At 48.5% G+C, this 24,390-nt stretch overlaps 1 protein-coding gene across 3 annotated transcripts; it reads left to right on the top strand.

Annotated features, from left to right (window-relative positions):
- Window positions 1-1,596: 1,596 nt before the first annotated feature.
- On the top strand, window positions 1,597-20,871 carry Psmd9 (proteasome 26S subunit, non-ATPase 9). Of its 3 annotated transcripts, none has more exons than XR_004386014.1 (7): window positions 1,597-1,862; window positions 7,984-8,086; window positions 11,343-11,551; window positions 13,510-13,611; window positions 17,918-18,006; window positions 18,507-18,621; window positions 18,904-19,261. XR_004386014.1 is itself a non-coding variant. In XM_032886823.1 (6 exons), the coding sequence occupies exons 1-6, from the start codon at window positions 1,725-1,727 to the stop codon at window positions 18,532-18,534; spliced, it is 669 nt and encodes a 222-aa protein (XP_032742714.1). In that variant the 5' UTR covers window positions 1,598-1,724; the 3' UTR covers window positions 18,535-18,738. The 3 variants fall into 3 exon arrangements, 1 of the variants encoding a protein (XP_032742714.1); XR_004386013.1 differs by lacking the exon at window positions 18,904-19,261 and adding an exon at window positions 20,537-20,871 and having other exon boundaries at window positions 1,599-1,862; XM_032886823.1 differs by lacking the exon at window positions 18,904-19,261 and having other exon boundaries at window positions 1,598-1,862; window positions 18,507-18,738.
- The last annotated feature ends 3,519 nt before the right edge of the window (window positions 20,872-24,390 follow it).

The raw sequence follows: 24,390 nt of genomic DNA, 5'->3' as shown, positions 1-24,390 counted from the left end.
TGAGCTAAATCCCCAACTTTAAGATGTTCTTATCCTCCAAGTGAGGTATTCACCAGAGGAGACTCCTCAGATATGGGTTTAAGCCAATGGTCTTTATTAGTGAGCCTGTACCACACTGAGTGTTTGGGAACCCAGGGTAGCTCCCAGGCTTTTTCAGGGTGAGCTTTTTTTTAAAAAGATTTTTATTTATCTTATTATGTATGTGACTACACAGTCTCTGTCCTCAGACACACCATTACAGATGGTTGTGAGCCACCATGCAGTTGCTGGGAATTGAACTCAGGACCTCTGGAAGAGCAGTCAGTGCTCTTCTTCTTCTTCTTCTTTTTTTTTTTTGGAGCTGGGGACCGAACCCAGGGCCTTGTGCTTGCTAGGCAGGCGCTCTACCACTGAGCTAAATCCCCAACCCCTTCGTGCTCTTAACCACTGAGCTATCTCTCCAGTCCGATGGTGAGCTTTTTAAAGCACAAAAATCATGTCCTCGATTGATATACCTCAGTTACCAAGAATAGTAAGCCAGAAGCACAACTACTGAAGCCAAAAGGCAAGGTTAGTGCATGTAGAGTCTTTCACAGAACTATGGACTTTGGTAGATTCGGTCTTTGTTTTCGTTTTGGCGGGTGGTGCTGTCTATGTGCTGAGTTTTACAGCCTGAATGATACTTCCATCATGGCGTCAATTGTGCTAAGGTCTGGGGGCCCTGTTACGCCAGCACCTCGTTAATAGAGATGAAATTCAATAAATATTTGGACACCCTTAAGAGACAGATGCTGGTGTGTGTATGTGCTGGGATCAGGATCTAAAGTGAATGAATGAATGAATAAATAAATAGGGAAAAAAGAGAGATTGCTGTTAGTGTCCCACAATGAGAGACACTATTGTCACGATCACAGACACCCTCAAGCCCCACCACTCCCATTCTGCCCAATGCCCACTTCCCTCAACAGGTCTTCGTCACACCTTCAAGTCCTCTTTTTTATAACCTAATTCTTCAGTGCCCAGCATCTGACCCTCCCTCCACAGGCAGAGATTACAGGCATGTACCACCAGGTATGGTTTATGCAATATTGGGGATCAGGAACACTCACTCCTTTTTCCAATTCTAAAATCTTGGAAATAGTTTCAAGGTCTTCCTCATCTGCAGAGTGAGTTTGAGGGCCCGTCTGAGATACACTTGATCTTGTCTGAGAAAGGCAGCAAATCGCTTGAAAGCATTTTTCTAAATGCTCAGGGGCTTCGTAGATATTAAGAACTGAAGTGGATCGGCAAGACTGGATACTCTCACGTTCATACAGCCGGTGACCAGTGAAGGCTGAGTGAATGAAAACTATGTGTGAACCGGATGTGGTGGCTTTAATCCCGGAACTCAAGAGGCAGAGGCACATAGAGAAACCCTATCTTGAAAAACGGGGGAGGGAGAAACAAGGGCAGAATGAAAAAGGGAGTAAGGAAGAAAGGAAGGAATGAGAAAGAAAAGTGGAAATAAGTCACGTATAAAACGAGAGTTAAAGCCTACGTCGTCCTGTCTCCACTTAGCTCTGCCGGGTCATCTGAAAACCACGTGGTCTATTTAGCTGGAGTTTCCGGTGACCTCGCCCCACCTCCAAACTCAGTACTTGTGCATTGGCTGAAGTATTTTGTCCCTTGGGAGGACCCGTAGCTCCAGCCTCCCGGTGTCCGTAGCCGGGAAACCTGGCGTCCGGCGTTTTAGGCTGAGGTCCGCGATGTCGAGTGAGGAAGTCCGGCACCGGGCAGAGTCCTCTGAGGCCCGTGCGGCCGCGGTCAGCGACATCCAGGAGCTGATGCGACGCAAGGAGGAAATCGAGGCGCAGATCAAGGCTAATTACGACGTCCTGGAGAGCGTGAGTGTGGCGGACAGGATGGGGAGGCCTAGTGATGAGGCTCGGGGTTCCTGCCAAGCAGAATCCTAGGGGTCCTTTGCTGCGGGCCAGACGCCGTTTTTTGTTTTTTTTTTTTTTTTTTGGTTCTTTTTTTTTTTTTTTCGGAGCTGGGGACCGAACCCAGGGGCCTTGCGCTTCCTAGGCAAGCGCTCTACCACTGAGCTAAATCCCCAACCCCCAGACGCCGTTTTAAGTACTTTCCCCTGACGTGGGATTTATTTTCATTTTCGGAAGCATTAACTTTGCATTTTTAAGCTTCTTGTTTGTTTGTTTGTTTTTAACGCAGCCCCAAGCTGGCCTCGAACTGGTGATCCTTCACAGACTTGTGCCACCGTGGTAGGCCTAACGCATTAGTTAAACTGCCTTGGTCACAGGGATAGAATATTTGCTGAGGCATAGTGATAATCGCCACTGTCACCTTCTATAGGTAATGGTACAAGGTTTGGTGCGCCTTGTACCCCGCTTTTCATTAGGGCTTTTTAAGTGTCAACTGTGAGAATTAACTGGGCATCTTGTTACATTGCATGTTGTAGCCAGGGAAGACATCCTTATTTAATCCCAGCACTTGGAAAGTGGAGGCAAGAGGATCAAAACTTCAGGGTTATTCTTGCCTACACAGTAAGCTCGAGGCCAGCCTGGGCTATATTAGACCTTGTCTAAACAAACAAACAAACAAACAAAGTAAAAATAAAATGCAGATTCCAATTGGGTTGGGGAAAAGACTGTATTTCAGGATAACTCCCACCTCTGCTACTAAGGGCTCCTTTGAGTAATGACAGATAAAGCTCATTACCCTTACTGTAAATGGGGAAACTGAGGCCCAGAGTGGAGCAAATGCACCAAAGAGGCAGTGGTTGGCTCAGTGATGTTTATCTCCTAAGCAGATGTATTTTTCTTAAAACCACAAGTCAGTTTGTAGAGGAAGGGGAGGCTAAATCACACTCAGATAGGCTGGGTGCAATGACTCCTGGGGGACGGGTGTCACATAATGGATCCTCTAGAGGTTCTGTATGCCAGGTAGGTGCTGACCATGTGCCTGAAAGGTAGTATCTTGTATGTGTGTTGTATCAGGAGATTGTCACAACTCCATTGTTAAGTCGTGTGTGTCCCTGAAGCTCAAAGAGGCAGAGTCAGGGGCTGGAGAGATGGCTCTGAGTTTAAAGGCACTGGCTGCATAATCGTGAGAACTGGAGTTCAAATCCTGCACTCACCGTATTACAATTCACGTGTCCCACAAACACGTGTAACTCCACATGCTCGGGGATACATTTAAACAGACACTAATCTCTTTTAAAAAATTATAACCTCTGTGTGTGTGTGTGTGTGTGTGTGTGTGTGTGTGTGTGTGTGTGTGTGTATGTAAGTAAGAAGTCACTTGTTTTAAGTCACAGACCTCAGGGCTGGTAAAGCTTAGACCTGTACTGAAAGTAGGTAAAAAGCAGTTTTTGTTTTGTTGATCGAATAAGTGTTTCTCTTTGTAGCTCTGGCTGTCCTGAACGCAGAGATCCACCAGGCTCTGCCTCCCAAGTACTAGGATTAAAGGCGTGCACTATCACCGCCTGGCCAAAACTCATTTCTTAAACTGAAGTTACTTGCCTACTCAAGGAGAATCATACACCTCACATATTGTCTTTTGGTATTGGTCTATTCTTTACTGTTTAGCTGGGTGCGGTATTGTATACCTTCAACCTCACGGGAGCAAAGGCATGGAGATTGCCGCACGTTCAGGGCCAGTCTGTTCTACACAGAGAATTCCAGTGAAACAGCAAGGCCCCGTCTGAACAAACCAGCAGTAGGTAGAGGAGCTGGGGAGCTACTGTCAAATGCATCCCTCACACACTCAAAGACCTGAGTTCAGTCCTTAGAACTCATGGGTATAGTGGTCCTTGTCTGTAATCCCAACTGGACAGGCAGAGACAGGAAGATCCCCGGGGTTTATGGCCAGCCAGTCTAGCCTGTGTGACGAGCTGTAGGCTGGTGAGACTCCCTGTCTCAAAGGAGGTAGACAGTGTTCCTGCGGATGCCCCCTTGAGATTATCCTGCGACTGACTCATGCATGGCATGCATATGTATGTGCACACACAGGTACCCCTGCATGCATGCACACAAACACATGCATTAAAAACCAAATAAGAAGAGGAAAAATTATAACTGTGCTGCACAGAATCTGAGGCTGTTTTCTCTTAACTGTAAGGTAAGAGTGTATGCTAATTGCTTTGGCTAACTTGGTTTTTGGTTGCTGAGGGCTTGAAGCTTAAAAGTCTGCTCTGATTTTTCATTAATTAATTAATTAATTAAAAAGACAGGCTCCAAGCTGGGTGGTCGTATCTCACTTTTTTTTTTTTTTTTTTTTTTTTTTTGGTTTTTTTTTTTTTGGAGCTGGGGACCCAACCCAGGGCCTTGCGCTTCCTAGGTGGCGCTCTACCACTGAGCTAAATCCCAGCCCCATCTCACTTCTTTAATACCAACACTTGGGAGGCAGAGGCAGGCGGATCTCTTGAGTTTGAGTTTGAGGCCAGCCTGGTGTACAGAGTGAGTTCCAGGATAGCCATGGCTACACAGAAAACAGAAAAAAAAAAAAAAAGACAGGCTCTCGGTGTTCAGCTTAGAGTACATATGTGAGACCCTGTCCCTCCCCCACATAAAAGTAAAAAGAAATTATGAAAGGAAAATGATAAACTAGATATCACTGCTAAAAACTCCCCTTTCATAATACTTAGTCAAGAATATGAAAAGAGAAGCCACAGGATGGAAGGAAGTAGTTGCAAACTGTCTCCTAAGCTGGTGCCTGGGGTGTGCACTAAAAGCAGCAGTAAATCACAGTAATACATGCACAAGCATCCTCCTTAGAAAAAGGCATAGGAACTAAGTGGACGTTCCCTAACTTAAGTATGCATGGCTGATTTAGAAGCTCAGGCACACATTCAGAGCACTGTCTGCTCTTGCAGAGGACCTGCGTCCAGTTCCCAGCACCCACAGACGTGGTAACTCACAGCCATCTGTAACTCCGCTTCCAGGGTATGCGATGCCTCTTCTGACCTCTGTAGGCACCGCATGCACACGGTCCACGTCCATACATAGAGCCAAAACACTCATACACGTAAGGCAAAGCATGCTGAATGGTCAGAGCTATTAGGGAAATGTAGTTAAAATCACAGTGAGAACTGCCTCATACTCACCAGGATGGGTCTAACAAAAATACAGGTGATATTCTAGGAGACCACAGAGAAATTGGAAATACCATACAACTGTAAAATGGTGTAATTCCTGTCCGAAAACAATAAACAAGGAGTTTACATATAACCCAGAAAATCCATTCCTCATTTGATATTTTGATTGTTGCAAACATGTCATGCAAAAATCCATTCACATTTGTATTGAGAACTTTGGTTCCTTTGAAAACCACAAATACGGGACCATGTCTGGCTTTTGTTATAATCCCAAGGGGTGCTGGTCAGACTGTCCACAGCAGCTGACTGTGGTTTGCTGCGTGCTCTAGCGGCAGCCTGCGTTTGCCAGCTGCAGACAGTTTCTGTGCTTGTGTGGCATTTGGGGTTTTGGGGACTTTTTGGAGGATCTGTAAATGCTAGGACCCTGAGTGGTGGAGTTGTGGTTGGTTGTTGGGTGGTTGCTATGGATTGCTGTTGGTCTCAGTTGGTTAACTAATCATGTGCAAAGAAGAAGAATTGGGTGTCCTGGCCAAACTTGCCCCAAGGAACTCAGAGGTTCCTACTCAGCTGGAAGTGGTCTGATGATAACATTGCCCCCTCCCCTCTGTCCTTTCTCTCTCCTATCTAGGGGGTTGAAAGGGTGGAAGAAAAGGGTGGAGAAGGGTGGGAGAAAGAACCCACAAAGTAGCTAAAGTTGGGCTTCACACATTGTTTAAAATGCCTAGGAAGTGCAAAGCCACACATTCCTCCAGCCAACGGATAAATAGAACACAGTCACCATACACGGGTGCTGACAGTAGAAGGACTCCTGAGTTAATCGTGCTGTAAATGCTTGCCCGTGCTATCATGTACATAGTCCTTGAAAGCCATGTCAGAAGGACGTAAGACACCTTGTATTGTGCATGTTCTGTCTTTCATCTGGCTATCTCCTAGTACTTCCTATATAGCCCAGGCTAGCCTTGAATTCTTGGCAGTCCTGCCTCGGCCTCCTGAGTGCTGAGATTATAGGTGGGCACTGCGACACCTAGCTTCCTTTTTTGACACATGGCTGGCTAAAAGTCCCAGCTGGCCTTGAACTCGCTCTTTAGTTCAAGCTGGCCTCAAATTTGCAGTTGTCCTGTCTTGGCCTGCCTCCATGTTGGGATTATAAGTGTGTCAGTGTGCTTGGCATTGCATGGTTTCACGTGTATGGCACGTCCTGTTCTGAGTCTCAAATGCCCCTCCCATATTAAACATTTGGTGCCCAGGGTGTTGCTCTCGAGACCTGGTGGAACTGTGAAGAGGCAGAACTCTGTAGGTCACTGGATGAGTGCCCTTGCTGGAGTGGTTTCTGTAGATCACTGGGGATGTGCCCCTCACTGGGGTACTGTAGGTCATTGGTGGAGTGCAGGGGCAGTGGAACCACAGGCTTTTGCTTTTTCTTTTTTTCCTTCTTTCCTTCCCCCCAGGATCATGATGGAGTGGCTTCCACAATAATGTTCTGCTTCTCCACAGAGTTAAAACGAAGAGTCTCCAGATATACCCACCCACAAACAAACACCCATGCAGACAGCGTGTAACGAGTCTGTCCGTTTGTGTGCTGAAACTTCAAGCCTCTGAGCCCCCATAAGCCTCTTCCCTCTATGTTGGTTATGATACTCAAACATATTCTTAGAGTTTCAGAGGTACAGTGTGAGAGCCTGCCTCAAATAAATAGTTACTAAAGCAGGCCCCAAAGCGGAGGTACCTCGGTTCCAGTGACTCAGGAGGCTCCTCAGGAGGCAAGAGGATTGGTTGATTCCAGCGAGCTGGGAACAGCCTGGGTAAACAGTGAGACTAAATATAAAGTGTTAAATGAATGTGTTGCTTTGAGTAAGGAATACATTTCCCAGTGTTCAGATTCAGAACCTGCTAATGTATATCAAATACAAAAGTTCTCCGCCCTTGCCTAATTCCCAGCCACTCGGTCAGTTTCTTTCCCTGGAGGCAGCCGTGCCATCCAGTGATGAAGGGACCTTGCTATGCCCCTTAGGTCTCTTAGTTTTGGAAGAGTCAAGACCTGGTCCCACTGCGGTCTCTGGAGTTTGCTTCCTCTAGCATCAAGGCTTCAGCCAGGCGTCAGCAGTTGGGAGGAAGGAGTTGGAGGGGTGAGGTCAGGGATGGGGCGGAGAGAAGGCTCTGAAGGCTTTGGAGTGGTTTGATGTTGCTTTAATTAACTGGGTTTGGAGAGGCGATCTCATGGCTCCACGGCTAACCTTGAACTCACTGGATAAGCAAGGATGAACTTTGGTTCTCCTGCCTCTCCGTCATGTGTCATCACACTGGTTCTGCAGGGGTGGGGAGGAGTCCAAGGTTTCATGTGTGCTGGGCAAGCACTCTAGCACTGAGCTCCATCCTATAGCCCTACTTATTCCGGTGGGTGGTTATTTGTTTTTTGTGCTGTAGAGAATTAAATCCAAGATTGGCATGTGCCCGTCCAGTGCCCTACCACTGACCTACGTACGGTCCAGCCTTGCTTTGTGTGGACTGTTCTCGTGCACTGCTTGTGTCTTATTAATGTGTGTATGGTGTGTGTGTGGGGTGTTGATGCACAGAATACGCATGGCGGTCAGAGGACAGCTTTGTGCAGTTTGTGCTCCTTTTCCATCTTTTGGGCCCCAGGAATTGAACTCGGGTTGTCAGGCTCAGTGGCAGCCATCTTTATTCGCTGAGTCATCTCTGTGGCCTCATTGCTTTCATTGTTAAAAATCAATTAAAAATGGTACCCACTACAGAGGGTAGCTGTAAGGACACAGTTAAAGGACCTGGTGTGTGTTAAAGACATCACCGTGTGGTCCTTGCTGTCCCTTTTATCATGAGTTAGAAGGGCAGAGGTCTAGGGACTTGCATCTTGATTACCTGTGAGATTTTTTAACCACATATCTTTCTTCCAGCAAAAAGGAATTGGCATGAACGAGCCTCTGGTGGACTGCGAGGGCTACCCCCGGGCAGATGTGGATTTGTATCAGGTCCGAACAGCAAGGCACAACATCATCTGTGAGTGACCCTCTCTGGGGCTGTCTTGGCCTGTGGTGGGGGGGCAGAAGACATGGGGGTGATTTACATTGAGCATTACGAAGCTTCTCTGCTTTGTCTCCATCGTGGAACTGAGAACCAAGGGGCTGGGGAGACGGCAGAGTTCTGTGTTGATGGCTTAGTTTTTTATTTTAAATGCTTTGCTTCAAAGTGAGATGTGGTGGCACACATCTTTCACCTTTTTTTTTTTTTTTTTTTTTCTTTTTTTCGGATCTGGAGACCGAACCCAGGGCCTTGCGCTTGCTAGGCAAGTGCTCTACCACTGAGCTAAATCCCCAACCCCCACATCTTTCACCTTTAATCCCAGCATTCAGGAGGCAGAGGCAGAGGCAGATGGATCTCTGTGAGGTTGAGGCTAGCCTGGTCTACAGGGTGAGTTCCAGGCTAGCCATCTGGAGAAAAACCCCGTCTCAAAACAAACAACAAAAATCCAACAGCAAACAAAACAAACAAAAACAACTTGGCTTCAAGCTAGGTGTGGTAGCGTATAGCTATAAAGGTCAGGAGTTTGTTGTAATGGGATCCGATGCCCTCTCTGGTGTGTCTAAGACAGCTACAGTGTACTCACATACATACAATAAATAAATCTTTTTTTAAAAGAGGATTTTAAAAACGAAAGTAAAGAACAAGGAATGAAAACTTTACTTTGTTATGGGACTTCATTGAATTAAGAGTGGAAGCCCAGACCAGTCTCTCACCAGCCCCATGGAGTCCAGGAGGTAGGTTCAGCCCTGCAGGGTAGTGACATGGCGGCCACTGTGCAAGCAGAAAAGACCTGGGCTGGCTCTCAGACTCAGCGCCCAGGCTGTGTTCAGGCAGGAGGCAGGCGACAGGAGAAAAGGTTCTGGCGTCCCACCCTGAGTTCACCGTTCAGTTAGCATTTTCCTCTCACAGCTCTCTGCCTGTCAGGAAGGCTGAGCGAGCCTGCTTTGCTGCAGGCCCATCACGCTCATGAAGTACCTGGCAGAGCATGGCACCCGCAGAGGACATTGGGTTTGTGTTCCTGCTGTGACAAGCCACAGATGATTATTATCTCTGACAGTTCTGGAGGTGAGCCCGCCCGAAAGTCTGCTGACAATCCAGGTGTCCTTGGGCCTGGTGCCCCCTAGTGGCTGGGGCTGGTGTCATTCTTTATCTTTGCAGAAGCCACCTGTGTCTGTCTTCTGGCTCTCGGCCATCATCCTCTGTCTTTAGCGGCCACATCTTTCTAACCTTTGATGCTGCTATCAAATCTTTCCTCTCCCCTCCTGCCTCCCTCTTTAACTTGTTAAGGCCCCCGTGATGATACTGGGCCCTCCCAGAAAATCCAGGCACATCCCTCCTCTCGGGGTCCAGAGGTCACGTGTGCTCCAGCTTCTGGGTGAGGATGCGAGCATCTCTTACTTGGCACTGGTGGATAATCGGCCCTCCATCCAGTTACAGTAGGAGACCAGTCACGCATGGTTTGCACCTCATGGTTTCCTCTGAGGATGCGGTGGCTTTGTCTGCGGTGTTCGGGTAAAGAAACTTCTTCTATAAGCGGGATGCAGAGTGAGTGAGGTGCAAGCTCCCTCGAAGCCACGCTGTGGTGACAGAGCATCTCAGAACATCTGCTTCCTGAATATTCCGGTTCTAAAAAGGTCCAGTTTTACATTAAAGCGACTAAGGAAGTGCAGAGAATAGGAAAACCGTGTGAAGACAGCCAGTAGGAGGGACATCCTGAGCTTCACCCCAAGCCTCTCAGCCCCCAGGGATGTGGCCCGCTCCCTTCCACATAAGCAGGACCTGGGCAGGTTTGAGGAGTGCTGATTTTCAGTGCTGATTATCTTCGTGTTCCAGTGCCATTCTTTTCCTACTAATTTGAAATACAGCAGCATTATACACTGTGTGTGTGGGCGTGCGCGGGCGTGTGCATTCACTGCTGGGAATGGAACCCAGGGCTGCACGCTAAGAGCTTACTGTACCACTTGGGGTTTTCAGTTATGCCGAGCCTATTTCTGGCCATTTTACACTGTTCTACTCTGTGTTAATTTTGTATCATCTTAATGACTTTATTAATGTGATTGAACAATTCCCCCTATTAGTATTCTTTTGAAAGATTATTCCCACAAGTTTAATGTATTCTTAAACATGGGCTTTTCTTAAGGACCAATCCTAGGCTTACATTGAAATTGGGAAGGTTGTACAGAAAGGTCCCCTATGCTGAGTCCCCAGTCTCTAATTACCAGCAAGTGCTAGCACGGTATGTTTGTGACAGCTTAAGTTTAGTTCTGAAATTATTGCTGTGGAAGGGTTTGTCCAGGCGATGATGAACCTTTTGAATTCTGATATGGAACTGTAATATATTAGCAACTCAGTCATTGGTCCTCTCACCCACAGCAGTGTGGAGAATACGGATGGATTGTGTATACGACATTGACTCCACTTTAAACCTTCCTGGCCCGGTGTCTGTTTTTAATCCCCTCACATCTGCCTCTGTGGGCTGAGTATCCAAGTCCCCTAATTCCTGAGGGCCTCACCTTTGCCCCACAGTGACAGGAAGGCTGAATGACCAAACAGCCCAGTCAAAAGCTCCTGTAGAGTTGGGAAGTCTGTGACCCGTGTGTGCCACATGTGCGTTGGCTGACAGGGCGATGGTACCAGGCTGCCTTTGAGACTATGGAGTGAGTTATATTAACCTAGTGGTCTGGGTTAAATAAGGAGTGGGATCCAGGGAAGGAGGAAAATAATTTTTAAGGTTTTAAAAGGACATTAAATGCTGGCTGCTTGCAGGACTGGCCTCCAGACAGGATCTGTTGGACTACCACGGATATATCTTATTTTAATTTTTATTTATTTGTATAGGTGTTTTGCCTGTATACAGCCTGTGTGCCAGGTGCCTGCAAAGGCCAGAAGAGGACATTGGATTCCCTCTGTGCTAGGAATTGAACCTGGGTCCTTTCCACTGCTCTTAACTGCTGATCCATCTCTCCAGCCCTTGATTCAACATTCTGAATTAGCTTTTAGCACTGAAAACTTAGAGGTAGTTCCCTCAAAGCCCTTAGTTTTTAGCCTTTCTAGGAAAATCGAAGATTTGGCAGCACTAAATCTGCCTCTCGAGCCCCATCAGTTGGCAGGAGCCTAACCTACACTGAGCATCCCACACATGGCTCACTAGGCTCTTGTGTCACCACTCTTGTGAGTGTCTCTTCTCATCCTCCTGTGTCCTGAGCTGTCTTCCCTTGTCTTCGCTCTCCAGGTCTCCAGAATGATCACAAGGCACTGATGAAGCAGGTGGAGGAGGCCCTACACCAGCTACACGCTCGGGACAAAGAGAAGCAGGCTCGGGACATGGCTGAAGCGCGAGAAGAGGCCATGAACCGTAGGCTGGCCTCGGACAGCCCCCCCCTACCCAAGGCCTTTGCCAAAGTGAACAGTATCAGCCCTGGTTCCCCAGCCAGTATTGCGGTAATTTTGCCGACTCCCCCAAATCTACTCTTAGCAGTACCATGAGTTAGGTAGCCCTGGGTGCGGAGGCCTGCCAGAAGCCAGACCCACCCTCTCATTCGGTGGCTGAATTCCTTTATCCCTTTGACACATGCTGGCCAGAGTTTGGTGTACATGGGGTCAGCTCACTGGACTCACGGAGAGACCTGTTGTGGGACCCCAGGGACACAGTGTAGAAGGTGATACATGTCTCCCCATTAAAGGCGTGGACCCATTTCCCTGGACAGGGAAGGAAAAAAGTGACGAGAGCTTGAAGTGATGTCGGTGTCCTTGGATAGATTCTTGAGCAGTGTTACTGGGCCGTGATGACTCACTGCAGGGTACAGCATGGCCACACATTTAGCACCACCACCAACTTTAGAGTATTTTTATTGGTGCTGAACAGAAGCCACTCAGGACTTGCTAACCCTGGTATTCTTGTCTGCACAGACCTGCCCATTCTGTGTATTTCATAGTTATATGCAGTCCTGTTTTCAGGGTTCGTTCAGGGCCTAGGCACATATGAAGGCTTTGTTACATTTTACGGCTGAGTAATATCCGTTATGTTCCAGGCATGTGCTTGCTGGTCAGTTAACGGATGTCTGGATCTCTTCTGCCTTGGGGCCGTTATCAATAATGCGGCTGTGAATATTCATGTAGAAGTTTGTGGCCATGCATTTAAATTCAACACTGGCTGGGCAGTATTCCCGCTCTCCCTGTCTGACCCACGAGGACAAGTCACACAAACTTGAAGCAACCCGAGTCAGCACACACAGCCCCAGGGAAGCAAAACTGGATTCTTTCCTTTCTTTTTTTCTTTAGTATGTTGAGACGGGGTGTCTTTGTGTAGCCCTGGCTGTCCTGGAACTCAATCTGTAGACCAGGCTGGCCTCAGACTCACAGAGATCCACATTCCTCTGCCTCCCCATTAAAGGCGTGTGTTACCAGACAACTCAATTCTGAATCCAGACCCTACAAGTCGTCCCAAGGCTGGGGGATAAAGGGTGTCTCGGTGATTAAGAGCCCTGGCTGTTCTTCCAAAGGACTTGGGTTCAGTTCCCAGGACTCGAGTCGAGGTTCACAATCACCTGTAACTAGTTCTAGGGGATCCAGTGCCCTCTTCTGGCCTCCATGGGCACCTGACATACAAGCAGGCAAATACCTAAACACATTAGATAATAAAATAAAGAGCTTTAAAAGGTCACCAGACTACTGGGTGAAAAGGTCACGAGGCCACGGGGTACGGTGGTGTATGTTCATAATCCCAACCACCGAGGCAGCGGAGACAGACTCACTCAAGTTTGGGCAACTTAGGAAAATGCTATTTTGAAATAAAATCAACAAAAGACTGAGGGTGTAGCTCTTTGGCAGAGCTCTTGTCTGACTTGGATTCCCAGTGCTGCGAACAATTTTAAAAAGCAAAATAAAGCCAAGTCATAGACTGCACACGGCACACCAGCTCTTTAATCAGAGCTGCATCCGCAGCACCTGGTGCCTCACTGCAGTCGCCCTCTGGCGGGCGTCGTTACAGAGGCCAGTAAGCAGTGTCTAGGCTTGGATCGGAAATGAAAGGACCGCGCTGGCTCTGGCTGGCCTTAGCCCTGTGGCTGCTGCTTAGGGACTCGGAGGGCCAATGTTTGCTTTGTCTAAAAAAAAAAAGTATGCCTAGGCTAACTGCAGCTGGAGCCTTTTACATATCCACAAGGTCTCTGTTGGGCACATCTGGAGCCCTCTGGCTAGATCTGCCCTAGAAAGAACCTCCACGGTGAGCTCACTCGCTGATCCTCCATGAGTCTTTGACCTCCTTACCTAGAGCCTGCCGTACGCTCCCTGTAGGAGATAAGCTCTTGACCTTGCCACCGAGTTGTATACTGAGCAGTAAAAACGACCAGAAACGCATTCAACCTCTTAGTTGGTTTTTAATTTTCTCCTGTCTTCAGGGCCTGCAAGTGGATGATGAAATTGTGGAGTTCGGCTCTGTGAACACCCAAAACTTCCAGTCTCTGCAGAACATGGGCACTGTGGTGCAGCACAGCGAGGGGGTGAGTCTGGGTGCCTCACAGGCCACAGAGGCTGCTCACACGGTTCAGAGGGTAGGGCGGGAGTCCAGGAGCAGAGGACCGCAGATTCAGGTCTGGTAGGGGTGTTTCCTGGTCCATAGTTTGCACAAATGATGGATCACTAATTCTGTCACCAGGGCTCCACCCCCATAAATGTCACCCCTTTAAAGTCCAGTCTCCCACTCCATCACACCAAGGGGTTAGCCTCACAGAGTGAGCGTTTTCCAGAGGGAAGCAAGTGTTCAATACATAGCGCTGGGGGTTACACAGATGACGGCCCTTCCTGGTCATCCTGTCTGGACCCTCTGTGTCCGGGAGCTGTTCTGGAAGACGTCTTATTTTGGCACATGCCCTGTTCCCCTACAGCTGTTTGTGGGGTACAGTTGTCCATCACTGCTTTCTCAGACCTCGTGATGTTTCCAGCTTCACCCAGCACGATCGTGTGTGTGTGTGTGTGTGTGTGCGTGTATGTGTGTGTGTGTGTGTGTGTGTGTGTGTGTGTGTGTGTGTGTGTGCGTGTTTTTCCTTGTGAAGCCTGTGTGTAAAAAAGGGTTGCGGGCTCTGGGAGGGCCACTGACAACCATTTCTCTTTGAGACAAATTACATCTCAGATGTTGGGGAAGTCACTGTGTGGCCTAGGATGATCTCAGACTTTCTGACTGTCCTTCCTCCAGTGCACTGGAGTTATGAGTGCTCCTCCGTGCCTGGTTTTACGTAGTACTGAGCCATCTCTCCAGCCCATGCATGCACGTCCTGATTTCTCTGACACATAGATTTCCCTGGAATTTATTTTATAATTAGTTAAATAGTGTAATTAGACACCCATTACCAGGTCACTCTTCCCCCAGATAGATAGTAGTTGTCCCGGTACCATTCGTTATTATGAGTACTTAGCCCGCTAGTTTACAGTCACCTCTATTAATACCATAGGTGGGTGGTGCTCTTTTTGGGATTGCTTAGAAGACTCTGTTTGTCTTGTTGGCTTTCCTTTAACACCATTTAGAAAGTTAGAAGGCCAAAACCACAGGTGCTGCTTGTCTGTTGGTACAACGGTTCTCAACCTTCCTAACGCTGCGACCCTTTAATACAGTTCTTCATGTTGTGGTGACCCCAACCGTAAAATTACTTTTGTTGCTACTGCACAACTGTAGTTTTTCTCCTGTTACAAATAGTAATGTCATCATCTGTGTTGTCAGGTTGTCTTTGGAGACTCCTGTGAAATGGTGGTTCTCTCCAAGGAGGTTGCAGCCCACGGGTTGAGAACCACTGGTCTAGCTGAGCTGGACAGAAAGTCAGCCATTCCTGCTAGACCTGCCAGGACGTCAGCAGACACCATAGCCACCCAAAGGCTCCACCTCCATCCCGTGGTTGGCCTGAGCCTCCCATTTCTCACGCTGTGGCTTCTTAGACCACTTGAGTGTGTGTACCTCTGGTGAAGAGAGCAGTAGAGCAGTGAGGAGGCCACAAGACTTTTCCCCCCCTAATCCCAGAAGACGCACAGTTCTGACTTCTTATCTCTTAGGGGTGCCTTGTGAGATCCTGCCCACAGTCGGGGAGAAGGGAATTGGGGATCCTGAAGGGAGGCGTGGGAGAGGACTTGGGACATGCCATCCATCTGTCCAGGAGGGTCTCCCTCTCTGCTCGCCCTGTGCTCACCTCTCCGGTCTCCGTAAGCTTTCCTCTGTTACTGTCGCTCATCTCTGTCGTCTCTGTCCCGGTGAATCTGAGTGGACTTGCCGCTGCCTCCCAAGTGTAGGGATTACAGCCGTGCTCCGCCATGGTGGCTCTGTGTGGTGCGCTCTGTAGATCCGGCTCCATGTGCTAGGTGAGCCCTCTACACAGAGCTGCGCCCCAGTTCTTCACACACTTTCCCCCAAGTACTGGGGTTACAGGCGTGCGCTGCTGTACCTCCTACCATGCTGGCCTCAGCACTTCTCTCCAGCATGGTTCTTTGCACTCAGATGAAGAGGTGGTGTTTGTGTGCCTGTGTGTCATCCGCTGTGTATCCACATAGGAGTGAGGGACACTTAGGGTGTGTCCTGGTTTGGGTGATGACTGAGAGTAGATTCTGGGCTTAATCTGCATTCTTCTACATGAATGTAGCCTTTGCTTCTTTTTTAAAGATTTATTATTTTGTATGTGTTTTGCCTGCATTTGTGTATGCGTTCCATATGCATGCCTGATGCCCATCCAGATGAGAAAGGGACGTCGGACCTCCTGGGTCTGGAGTTACAGACAGTTGTCAGCTACTTTGTGGGTGCTGGGAATTGAACCCAGGTTCACTACAAGAGCAGCCAGTGCTCTTAACCACTGAGCCAACCAGCCTGCCAGCCCCAGGTCCCAGCTTCTTTGCTAGGACTATAGATCTTCCCTTAGAAGCTTTTTCCAGAAGACTATTGGGGAGTCCCGTATGCCAGTCAGATAAAAGCCAAGCTGCCATGAGGAGTTTGAAAACCACACAGCTGATCTCAGCCCTGATCCTCAGGGCCCTACTTGAGAGTCAAGAGTCAACAAGACCCCAAATGTGGCTGTGCTGTTAGCGTTTTGGTGGTCTCCAGTTGTGTCAAGATTATGCTTTTGCTAGCAAACTTTCATCAGCTTTCCTTGTAGAAATGCAGGTCTGAATCAAATTCTATACTCTCAAAGCCCAGGAAATCTCCGTGGAGAACAATTACTGTCTTCATCTAGCAGGGTATGGTTCAGTGGTCCATCCATTTCCAGGTGCCAGGTCGTGGCTTTGATCTATGAAAATGGTTCAGTGGTGGTTGTTGTTGTTGTTGTTAGACAGTTTCTCTGTGTAGCCCTGGCTGTCCTGGAGCTCACTATGTAGACCAGGCTGGCCTCAAACGCACAGATCCAATTACCTCTGCCTCCTGAGTGCTGGGATTAAAGGTGCACCACCATCCCAGCACACTGTCTTTTGGCTTTTGTTTCTAAAATACTTCGTGTGTGTGTGTGTGTGTGTGTGTGTGTGTGTGTGTGTGTGTGTGTGTGTGTGTGTAGCCTTTATTATAAAAATGATGTGTGTCTAGTTCAGCCACAGGAATGTAGTAAATAGTCCATTACACATTACAACATGGGTATTGAAAACATGAGATAAAGTGACAGACCAACCACAAAACCATGATTCCTCAATGACGTCGCCCTAAAAAGCAGGTCCAGAAAGATAGAAAGGAGATCTGCTGGTGGTTGCTGGGGCGGGAGGGCAAGGATGAGGACTGCTGGCCGATGGTCTTTTGGATAATGCAAACATTCCACAGTTGGATGGTGGGGATGGGTCTGAGTGCAGGAGACGCACTGAGCCAGACGTGATCGTTATCGTATGTAAACTGTCTCAGTAATAAGTATACTGCAGATTTATCTTACACACAAAATCACATTGCAAAAACATTGAAAGTACAGATCAGAGCCCTGTGTCTCTCCCTCCCTAAGTATCTCCCTGTGTGTGCTTACTTCTGGGCTGGGGGCTGGGCTCCAGCATTGAACAAAACCAAGAGGGGGTCCTTGCTTTGAGAGCAGACATTAAATCCGTGTTCTGGATGTGCAGTTTCATATCCCGACCAGTGCTACCAGGGGAGGTGCAGGAGGGCTGGAGGAGGGCAGTGAGGTCCTGCTTTAGTTTGGGCTTGAAGGAGAGTGTTGCTAAGGGTTGATCTTGGCAGGTACAGAAACTGATCCTGTGGAGTGGCCGCAAGAGAGCGCCTTCAGCTGGTTCGCAGGCCTTGGAGGCAGGGGGAGAAAAAGCTTCCATAGAGTGTTGATTGGCGCTCAGAACCGAGAACATGGAGAATAGGGGAGAGTCTGGGAGGTGACCAGGGGCCAGGCCACTCAAGGCCAGCCTTAGAGTCCCTTACAAAAAAAAAAAAAAAAAAAAAAAAAAAAATTACCTTCTTTTCCTGGGGAGCAGCAGGAAACTGTTGTACCCTCCCAAGCTGGCGAGAGCTTATCTTAGAGTTTACATAGTGCTAGTGAGAAAACAGGTTTGGGGGTTTCCCACAGTGGGTCTGTGTCCTAATAGGGTCTCACGTAGGGACCAAGTGTCAGATACCGGAACTTAAGGAGACAGTTCTCATTCAAGTCATCATAGTTCCTATCACTCTTACCCTCCCACCATTTTTTAATTTCTTAATTTCTTCCTTGTCCTTTAATGCTGGTGACCAGCGAGAGGAACCTGTCCAGTTAGGGGCCCAGAGTGGTCCATTTCATGGTCAGAAAGTGGTCTCTCCACATTCTGAGTCCGCTTGAGTGGACGGAAGCAGGGGCTGGAACGACCTTCTTTGCCTTTCAGAAGCCCCTGAATGTCATGGTGATCCGCAGAGGGGAGAAGCACCAGCTCAGACTGACTCCCACCCGCTGGGCAGGAAAAGGACTGCTGGGGTAAGGCTGGGGTCTGATTCCCTCATGCTCTCCCACCCTGGTCCTGATGGAGGGTGTGCTCAGACAGAGGGCTGGGGGTGCTGACAGGTCCACTGAAGGATGGTGGTCCCCAGAGTGTGGAAATTGGTGGCTAAATAACCTTTCTAATGAATAAGGCTGCAGGCAAGAGGCAGTGAGTCTCAGGTCATCTGAGAGTCTCTGCTTCTCAGAGACTGGGGCATTGTCTTTAAGAGAAAGCAAAGTAGCCGGCGAGATGGCTCAGCAGGCGAAGGAACTTTCTGCCAAATCTCTGACCTGAGTTAGCTCCCAGGATCCACATGGTGGCAGGAGAGAACTGACTCCTGCAGGCTGTGCGTGGCACATGCATGCACACTCTCTTACATGCACAGGGAGTGTGAATCCATTAAGAAGTACAGTCTTGTTCAGAGAGAAGTGTGCACCTGCTGGTTTCCCAGGCTGGAGCCGTCAAACCTGAGTGGTGTCTCTGTTTTCTCTTACAGCTGCAATATTACCCCTCTCCAAAGATGACTGCTTCCTGGGAGCTGCAGGAGAGCTTCTTCAGCTGGGCCCGCGCTTGGCCTGGGGGATTTCCTCATTCTCTCGGCTCCCTCAAGTGTAAGGATCTGGAAGAGAGTGGCGGACGCCTGAGCGTCGAGGTGGAAGAGACGCTTTGGCTGCCTGATGTAGTCTCTGGGTTGAGGCATTATTAAAAATGTGGTTTGTGCCTAGCTACGTCTTGTGCAAAGTGCAAATTAGGCTGTAGCCTGTCTGGGAAGCCTGTCTGATTATGAGCCAGTGAGTGAGGGTGACGCTGGCAAGTAATGATCTGATGTCATTTTCTTCTCTTTTTTCCTTTTTTTTTTTTTGTTTTATTCTTTTGTTTGTTTTTTGAGACAGGGACTCTGAGCAATTCTGACTGTCCTGGAACTTCCTCTATAGACCACGCTGGCCTTGAGCTGACAAGAGATCCTCCTGCCTCTGCCTCATTAGAGGCATGTACTGACATGGCTGGCTAGACTTTGAGAAATATGTATTATACACATACATACGTACATACATACACACACACACATATACACACATATATACATACATATACACATATATACATACATACATACACACATATATACATGCACATGGTACATTTCTATATTTCCTGTCACTTCCAGTCCCTCTCAGACGTCCTCTCATGCTCACTTTCTAGCTGCCTGCCCTCTCTTTCCTTTTTAAATAAACAGCCTACTGAGTGCAATTTGTGCTTCGGGTATATTCATGGGTGTGGGCTCTTCCCCTGGAGGAATATGGTCGACCTTCCAGAGACCACACCCCTAAGTGCCGCAGGGACTTGCAAATTCCTCCTTTCTTTCTGAGGCAGGGTCGCAGTAGCCCAGTCCTGCCTGGGTTTACCACAAAGCTGAAGACGTTGCTTCTCCCCGCAATGTCCTCCTGCAGGCCCACACGCCTGGGGCGGGGTTGTGCGGGAGATGGGACCTCAGGAGTTCAGACTGGCCTGGAGCTCAGTGTACGGGACTGGCCTTACACTTGGGATCTTCCTGCCCTGGTCCCCTGGTCTGCTGGTGTGTGCCACCAAACCTGGCTGGTTGTCACCGTCACAGGGTTCCTCCTCAGATAAAGCCCGTTTTGCAGTTACGTGATTGTGACCATCGTTCAGTCCCTCCTGGATTCCACATGAGCTCAGAACCAAGCTCAGAAGGAGCTGGAAAGGAAGTTGTGCAAAGCAAATCAGTTCCCGGGCTAAAGTCAGGTTGATTCTTAGTCTGGAAACTGAACCCGGACCTCGTACTCTATGAGTGTTCATCGTGGGGATGAGCAGCTGGCAGTGTCGCTCTGCCCTGGAGCAGTGCTGTGAGAGTCTGATGCAGCCTTGGAAGTTGGGTCAGTGTAGCCACCATAGCAAAGGCCAGGTAGAGGTGGCTCAAACTTACAACCCCAGCACTCAGGAGGCAGAGAGAGGTGCATCTGTAAGCTTGAGGCCAGCCTGTCTGCAGCGTGAGTTCCAGGACAGCCATGGCTGCACAGAAAAATTCTGCTTCCAAACAAAATTAGCAAAGGTCACAAGGCCTCACAGGTTGCCCAGTGTGGTGTTGGCTTCCTCTTCAGTAACCCACTGGAAAACAGCAGACTTATTTACTTCTACAATAAAAGACCCTGCAGATAGCTCCTGATTTGGGCTTTTGTAATTGAGCCTCCCCACAGGGCAGTGGTGGTGATGCACCCTTTAATCCCAGCACTCAGCAGACAGAGGCAGGCAGGCAGATCTGAGTTTGAGGCCAGCCTGGTCTACAGCGTGAGTTCCAGGACAGCCAGGGCTGCACAGAGAAAACCTGTATCAAAATACAAAGAGATTGACCCTCTTGGGGTCGGCAGCGTGGGAAGGTGAGGTGCGCTTGCTGTTGCCGAGGTGAAGGTGTTTGTGGATGCTACTTCCTTCTGATTTTAAGATGATAAAATTGGTGTAGGTGATTCCTAGTGACTCTGTTTTTCTTCCTTTCTCCATGTGCCCCAGTCACTCCCCAGTTGCCACCCGTTTCTGTTTTGGATGTCTGGCACTTTCTACAAGGAAGCTTGTGTCCTTGGATTGGATTTGCTCGGGATGGAGGCAGAGACCAGCTTTATCTGATGACAGTCAGTACTGATGCGTGCTTCCTGCTTTGACTACTCACGCTGGACTTGAAAGCCTCCCCCAGGCTGCTTCATCCAGACAGCCCCATGCATCCCTCTCTTGTAGCCAGACTTGCTATGTTTACTTGTGTTTGCTGTTCCCGTTGTAGGCTAGAAGTCCAAGTAGTTTCCAGCCTCTTTCTAAGTCCCACTATAATAAACCGCAGCTTGTACCAACCATTCAGTTCATCCTCTCTGAGGTATGCACCTCATCACCAACACTCGGACATGGGAGGTGGTGGCACTTGTTGGGAGTCATTCATAGTCTCCCATAGTGGCGGCAGCAGGCCTTGGACAGCTCAGGATGCCACCTTTGGGCTCCTCTGACTCGCTTCAACACAAACATCGCTAATGGACTTCACCAAGCTGAAATGTTTCGTGCTAACAGCAAGATGATGCCCGCCACATAGCTTCAATCCCAGTTAGCTAAACTCTGCATGCCGTGACCTGGCGAGAAGGTGGGCGGTTGGGTGCAACCTCTGTGAGGCCAGAACATTGGGTTTAGTGCTGGGAGAATCTTACTAAGTGATTCACCATTTCTTGCATGGCTTCCTGGAGAGGCATGAACACACATCTGTTTACCTTGCACTGACAGGGAACTGAAGGAACAATCACCCAAATCAGCCAGGTGGACCAGTGAGCCTTCTCAGGTCACTCAGAGGGAGCATCTGGCTCCGTCAGTGAAAACCCCACGGCACTTTCTGGATGTACAACTCAGGCAGCTCCCGGAAATCTTTTCACACAGAGTAAAGTCTTGTGGCCCAGGCTGTCTTGGACCCTTGTGGCTTCATCTCCCTAGTTCTGGGTTCGCAGGTGTGTGACATCACACCTGACCCATCGTCTAATTTTGATTTATGCATTTAGTATTCGTTCATTCACTCATCCATTCATTTATTTTACTGCTTTTATGACCCCAGAAAGGGCTTCCTGACACTTGAGGGATTCCCCACCCCCCACCTCCGAGTTTTCCGAGCATGCCTCTACCCTCCGAATGCCCAGTCTGAAGAAAATAACTACAAACACTTTTTCATTACGTCTTGTCCAACTCTGAGAAAGTCAGAATTGCCAGTGTGGGGAATAGCTCTAGCGAAGTGCCCTATAGGAAAAAGCTAGAGCGAGAGCAGCTAACCCAGCAGCGGGCAGGCTGGGCCGGTTGGAGGCCGCTTTCTGGGCACGTGATTACCATCCCGCTTCCTTGCTTTCCTGCCGGGCGCGACTAGCTGTTGCCATAGGGATGGAGCTTGGTTGGCAACGGTCACTAGGGAGTATGGACAGGAGCCACTGGCGGTCTCTTGGGATTCCTCGAGGCAGGACGACCCAAGGCTTTTGAGGAAAGACGTGGGAGCGACCCTGTAAGTGTGAAGTGGGGGGTGCGGCTCGGGTGGGGGCCTTGGCCAGGCAGGGGGCAAGGGTGTGGGATCTGGGAAGTCCTCAGGAAGAGGAAGAGGTCACTCCTGGATCTAATTGTAGGATAAACCAACACATCTGTGGCATTGCCCCTGCCTGGGTGTGGAAATCGTCCGGGCGAGTGTGCTGGCAAAGTGGCATTTTTTTTTTCCAAACAGAAGAACTAAATTCTAGCTCTGTCCGTCGCAAATCACGCTTCCCAGAGCCACAAACTTTTTTTTTTGAGCTTTCTTTTTGTCCGTCGCAAATCACGCTCAGAGCCACAAACTTTTCGCCTTTTTTTTTTTTGGTTCTTTTTTTTTTCGGAGCTGGGGACCGAAATCGGGGCCTTTGCGCTTTTCCTAAAGACCACTTAAATCCCCAACCCCTTTCGTTTCTTTTTTAAAAGAAAGATTGGGCTGGCCCAGAACTCAGAGTGATCCTCCTGCCTCTCCCTCCTGAATCCCGGGATTACAGATATGGGCCTAGCCCTCCTGCTCCCAAACTCTTACAAGAATCCTTGTAGGTGCAAAATAAGAGAATGTATCAGAGGAATTAAATTTCTTTTATTAAAAAAATGATTTTATGTGCAAGAGTGTTTTGTCTGCATGTATGTCTGTGTGCCAACTATGAAATGTCTACAGAGTACAGAAAAGGGTTCCAGATGGTTCTGTGTGCCACCTATGAAATGTCTACAGAGTACAGAAAACTCAAGTTCCAGATGGTTCTGAGCCCCTGTGGTCAGAGCTGGGAATCAAACTTGAATCTTCTGAAAGGGCAGCCAGAGCGCTCTTAACCACGAAGTCATCTTTCCAGTTCAGAATTAAAAATTTTTTAATTAATTAATTTATTTATTTATTGGCACCATGTTAAATGTGTTGAAATCACATGACAACATTTGGGAGTTGGTTTTCCCACCATGTGAGTCCCAGAAGAGGGGGCTCTGTCTACCTTAGGCAGTCAGACTTAGGGTCTCACCTACCCGAAAGGTTTTTTAAACTGTCAAGTTCTTTGCAAAAGCTTTTGCTTCCCACCCCCCATATTACCTGATACCCCCACCATCACATTTTGTGAACACTTGGTGGACCTGTGTTGAGTATTTGACATGTATCACCCTAGTCTTCAAATCAGGCTAGGATTATCATTTTTATTTTTGCCTGTGAGCAAATTTGAGGGAAGGGCAAAGTGACTTGTGTCTAGTCACAGAACAAGGACTGTGGAGGGAACCTTTAACCGGAAAGCTTACATTTCAATCACCAGCCTCCCTGCCTCTCTTATCCTGCCAGCAGGGTTTTGCAAATGCTTGCCTTATATGTTTTGCTGCCTGTGGGAATATGAATTATTTAAAGTGAGAAGACTCTCAGATCCGTCCTAGAAAGATGGGAAGCCCTGGAAGTCAATATTTTAAAGATTTCTGAGACTTGAGCTAGGCTTTCCCAAGTAGCTGGCAATTCCTTTTTTTCCTCCCACAGGAAGGAACCAGAACTGTTTCTGCCCGTTTCGACGTGTTAGCACATCAGGAAGCTGGCGTAGGAAACAGAGGGGCCTGCTGAATCTATGTCAAATTTTCTGTAGAGGAAACTACAGAAGAATGTCAGATAAAGAAGAAAAACCCCTGGCAGAATCCAGAGAAAGTGGAGACATGGACAAAGAGGAGGAGGGGGAGGAAGAAGAAGAAGAAGAAGAATATAATCCGAGTTTTGAAGAAGATCGTTTGCAGCAGAGCCTAACTGAAGGCACTCTGTCCTGGGAGGAGTCTCAGGAGGACGGAGAGGGACTGGAGGGGAAGTGGATAGAGAAGGAGGAACAGATAGAGGGAAAGGAAGTGAGAGGGGAGGAGGAGGAAATGAGAGGGAAAGAAGAAAGAGAAGAGAGATGGGAGGAAGAGGAGACAGGGGAAGAGGAAAAAAGTGAGGAAAAAGAGGGAAGTAAGGAAAAGGGAGGTGAGGAAGAGGAGAAGGAAGAGGAGGAGAAAGAGAAGAGTGGGGAGGAGGGGAAAGATATTGTCTTAGAGGAATTGAAAAAGTTTGAAACACCAATCCGCGTGGGTGACATTGTCATCAGCTCCGAGTCTTCCACATCAGTATACTCAGTGGTGAGTCCTCCCCGAAGCTCATCCACCCATTTACATCATTTCCTGCTTAGCGTATGCCAGGCTGGGGGAGCGCAAAACCAAAGGGAGACACAGCCCTGAGGCTGGAGAGTCGGCCATGCAGTTAGGAGCCCTTGCCGTTCTTACTGAGGGCTTCAGTTGGGTTCTCAACACCCATGGTGAAATGTCCTGTAACTTCAGATCCAGGGAATCCAATGTCC

The sequence above is a fragment of the Rattus rattus genome, chromosome 16 (assembly GCF_011064425.1).
Source record: "Rattus rattus isolate New Zealand chromosome 16, Rrattus_CSIRO_v1, whole genome shotgun sequence".
NCBI classification, from domain to species: Eukaryota; Metazoa; Chordata; class Mammalia; order Rodentia; family Muridae; genus Rattus; species Rattus rattus.
Note: the sequence above shows the minus strand (reverse complement) of the source record. Positions and strands in the feature narration are given on the sequence as shown.

Bases quoted from the DNA above. Each gene is read 5' to 3' on its own strand.
- Psmd9 (XM_032886823.1), top strand. From the start codon at position 1,725: ATGTCGAGTGAGGAAGTCCGGCACCGGGCAGAGTCCTCTGAGGCCCGT. The intron at 8,087-11,342 runs GTGAGTGACCCT...TTCGCTCTCCAG, and splicing joins AGCAAGGCACAACATCATCT to GTCTCCAGAATGATCACAAG. The intron at 18,007-18,506 runs GTAAGGCTGGGG...TTTCTCTTACAG, and splicing joins GCAGGAAAAGGACTGCTGGG to CTGCAATATTACCCCTCTCC.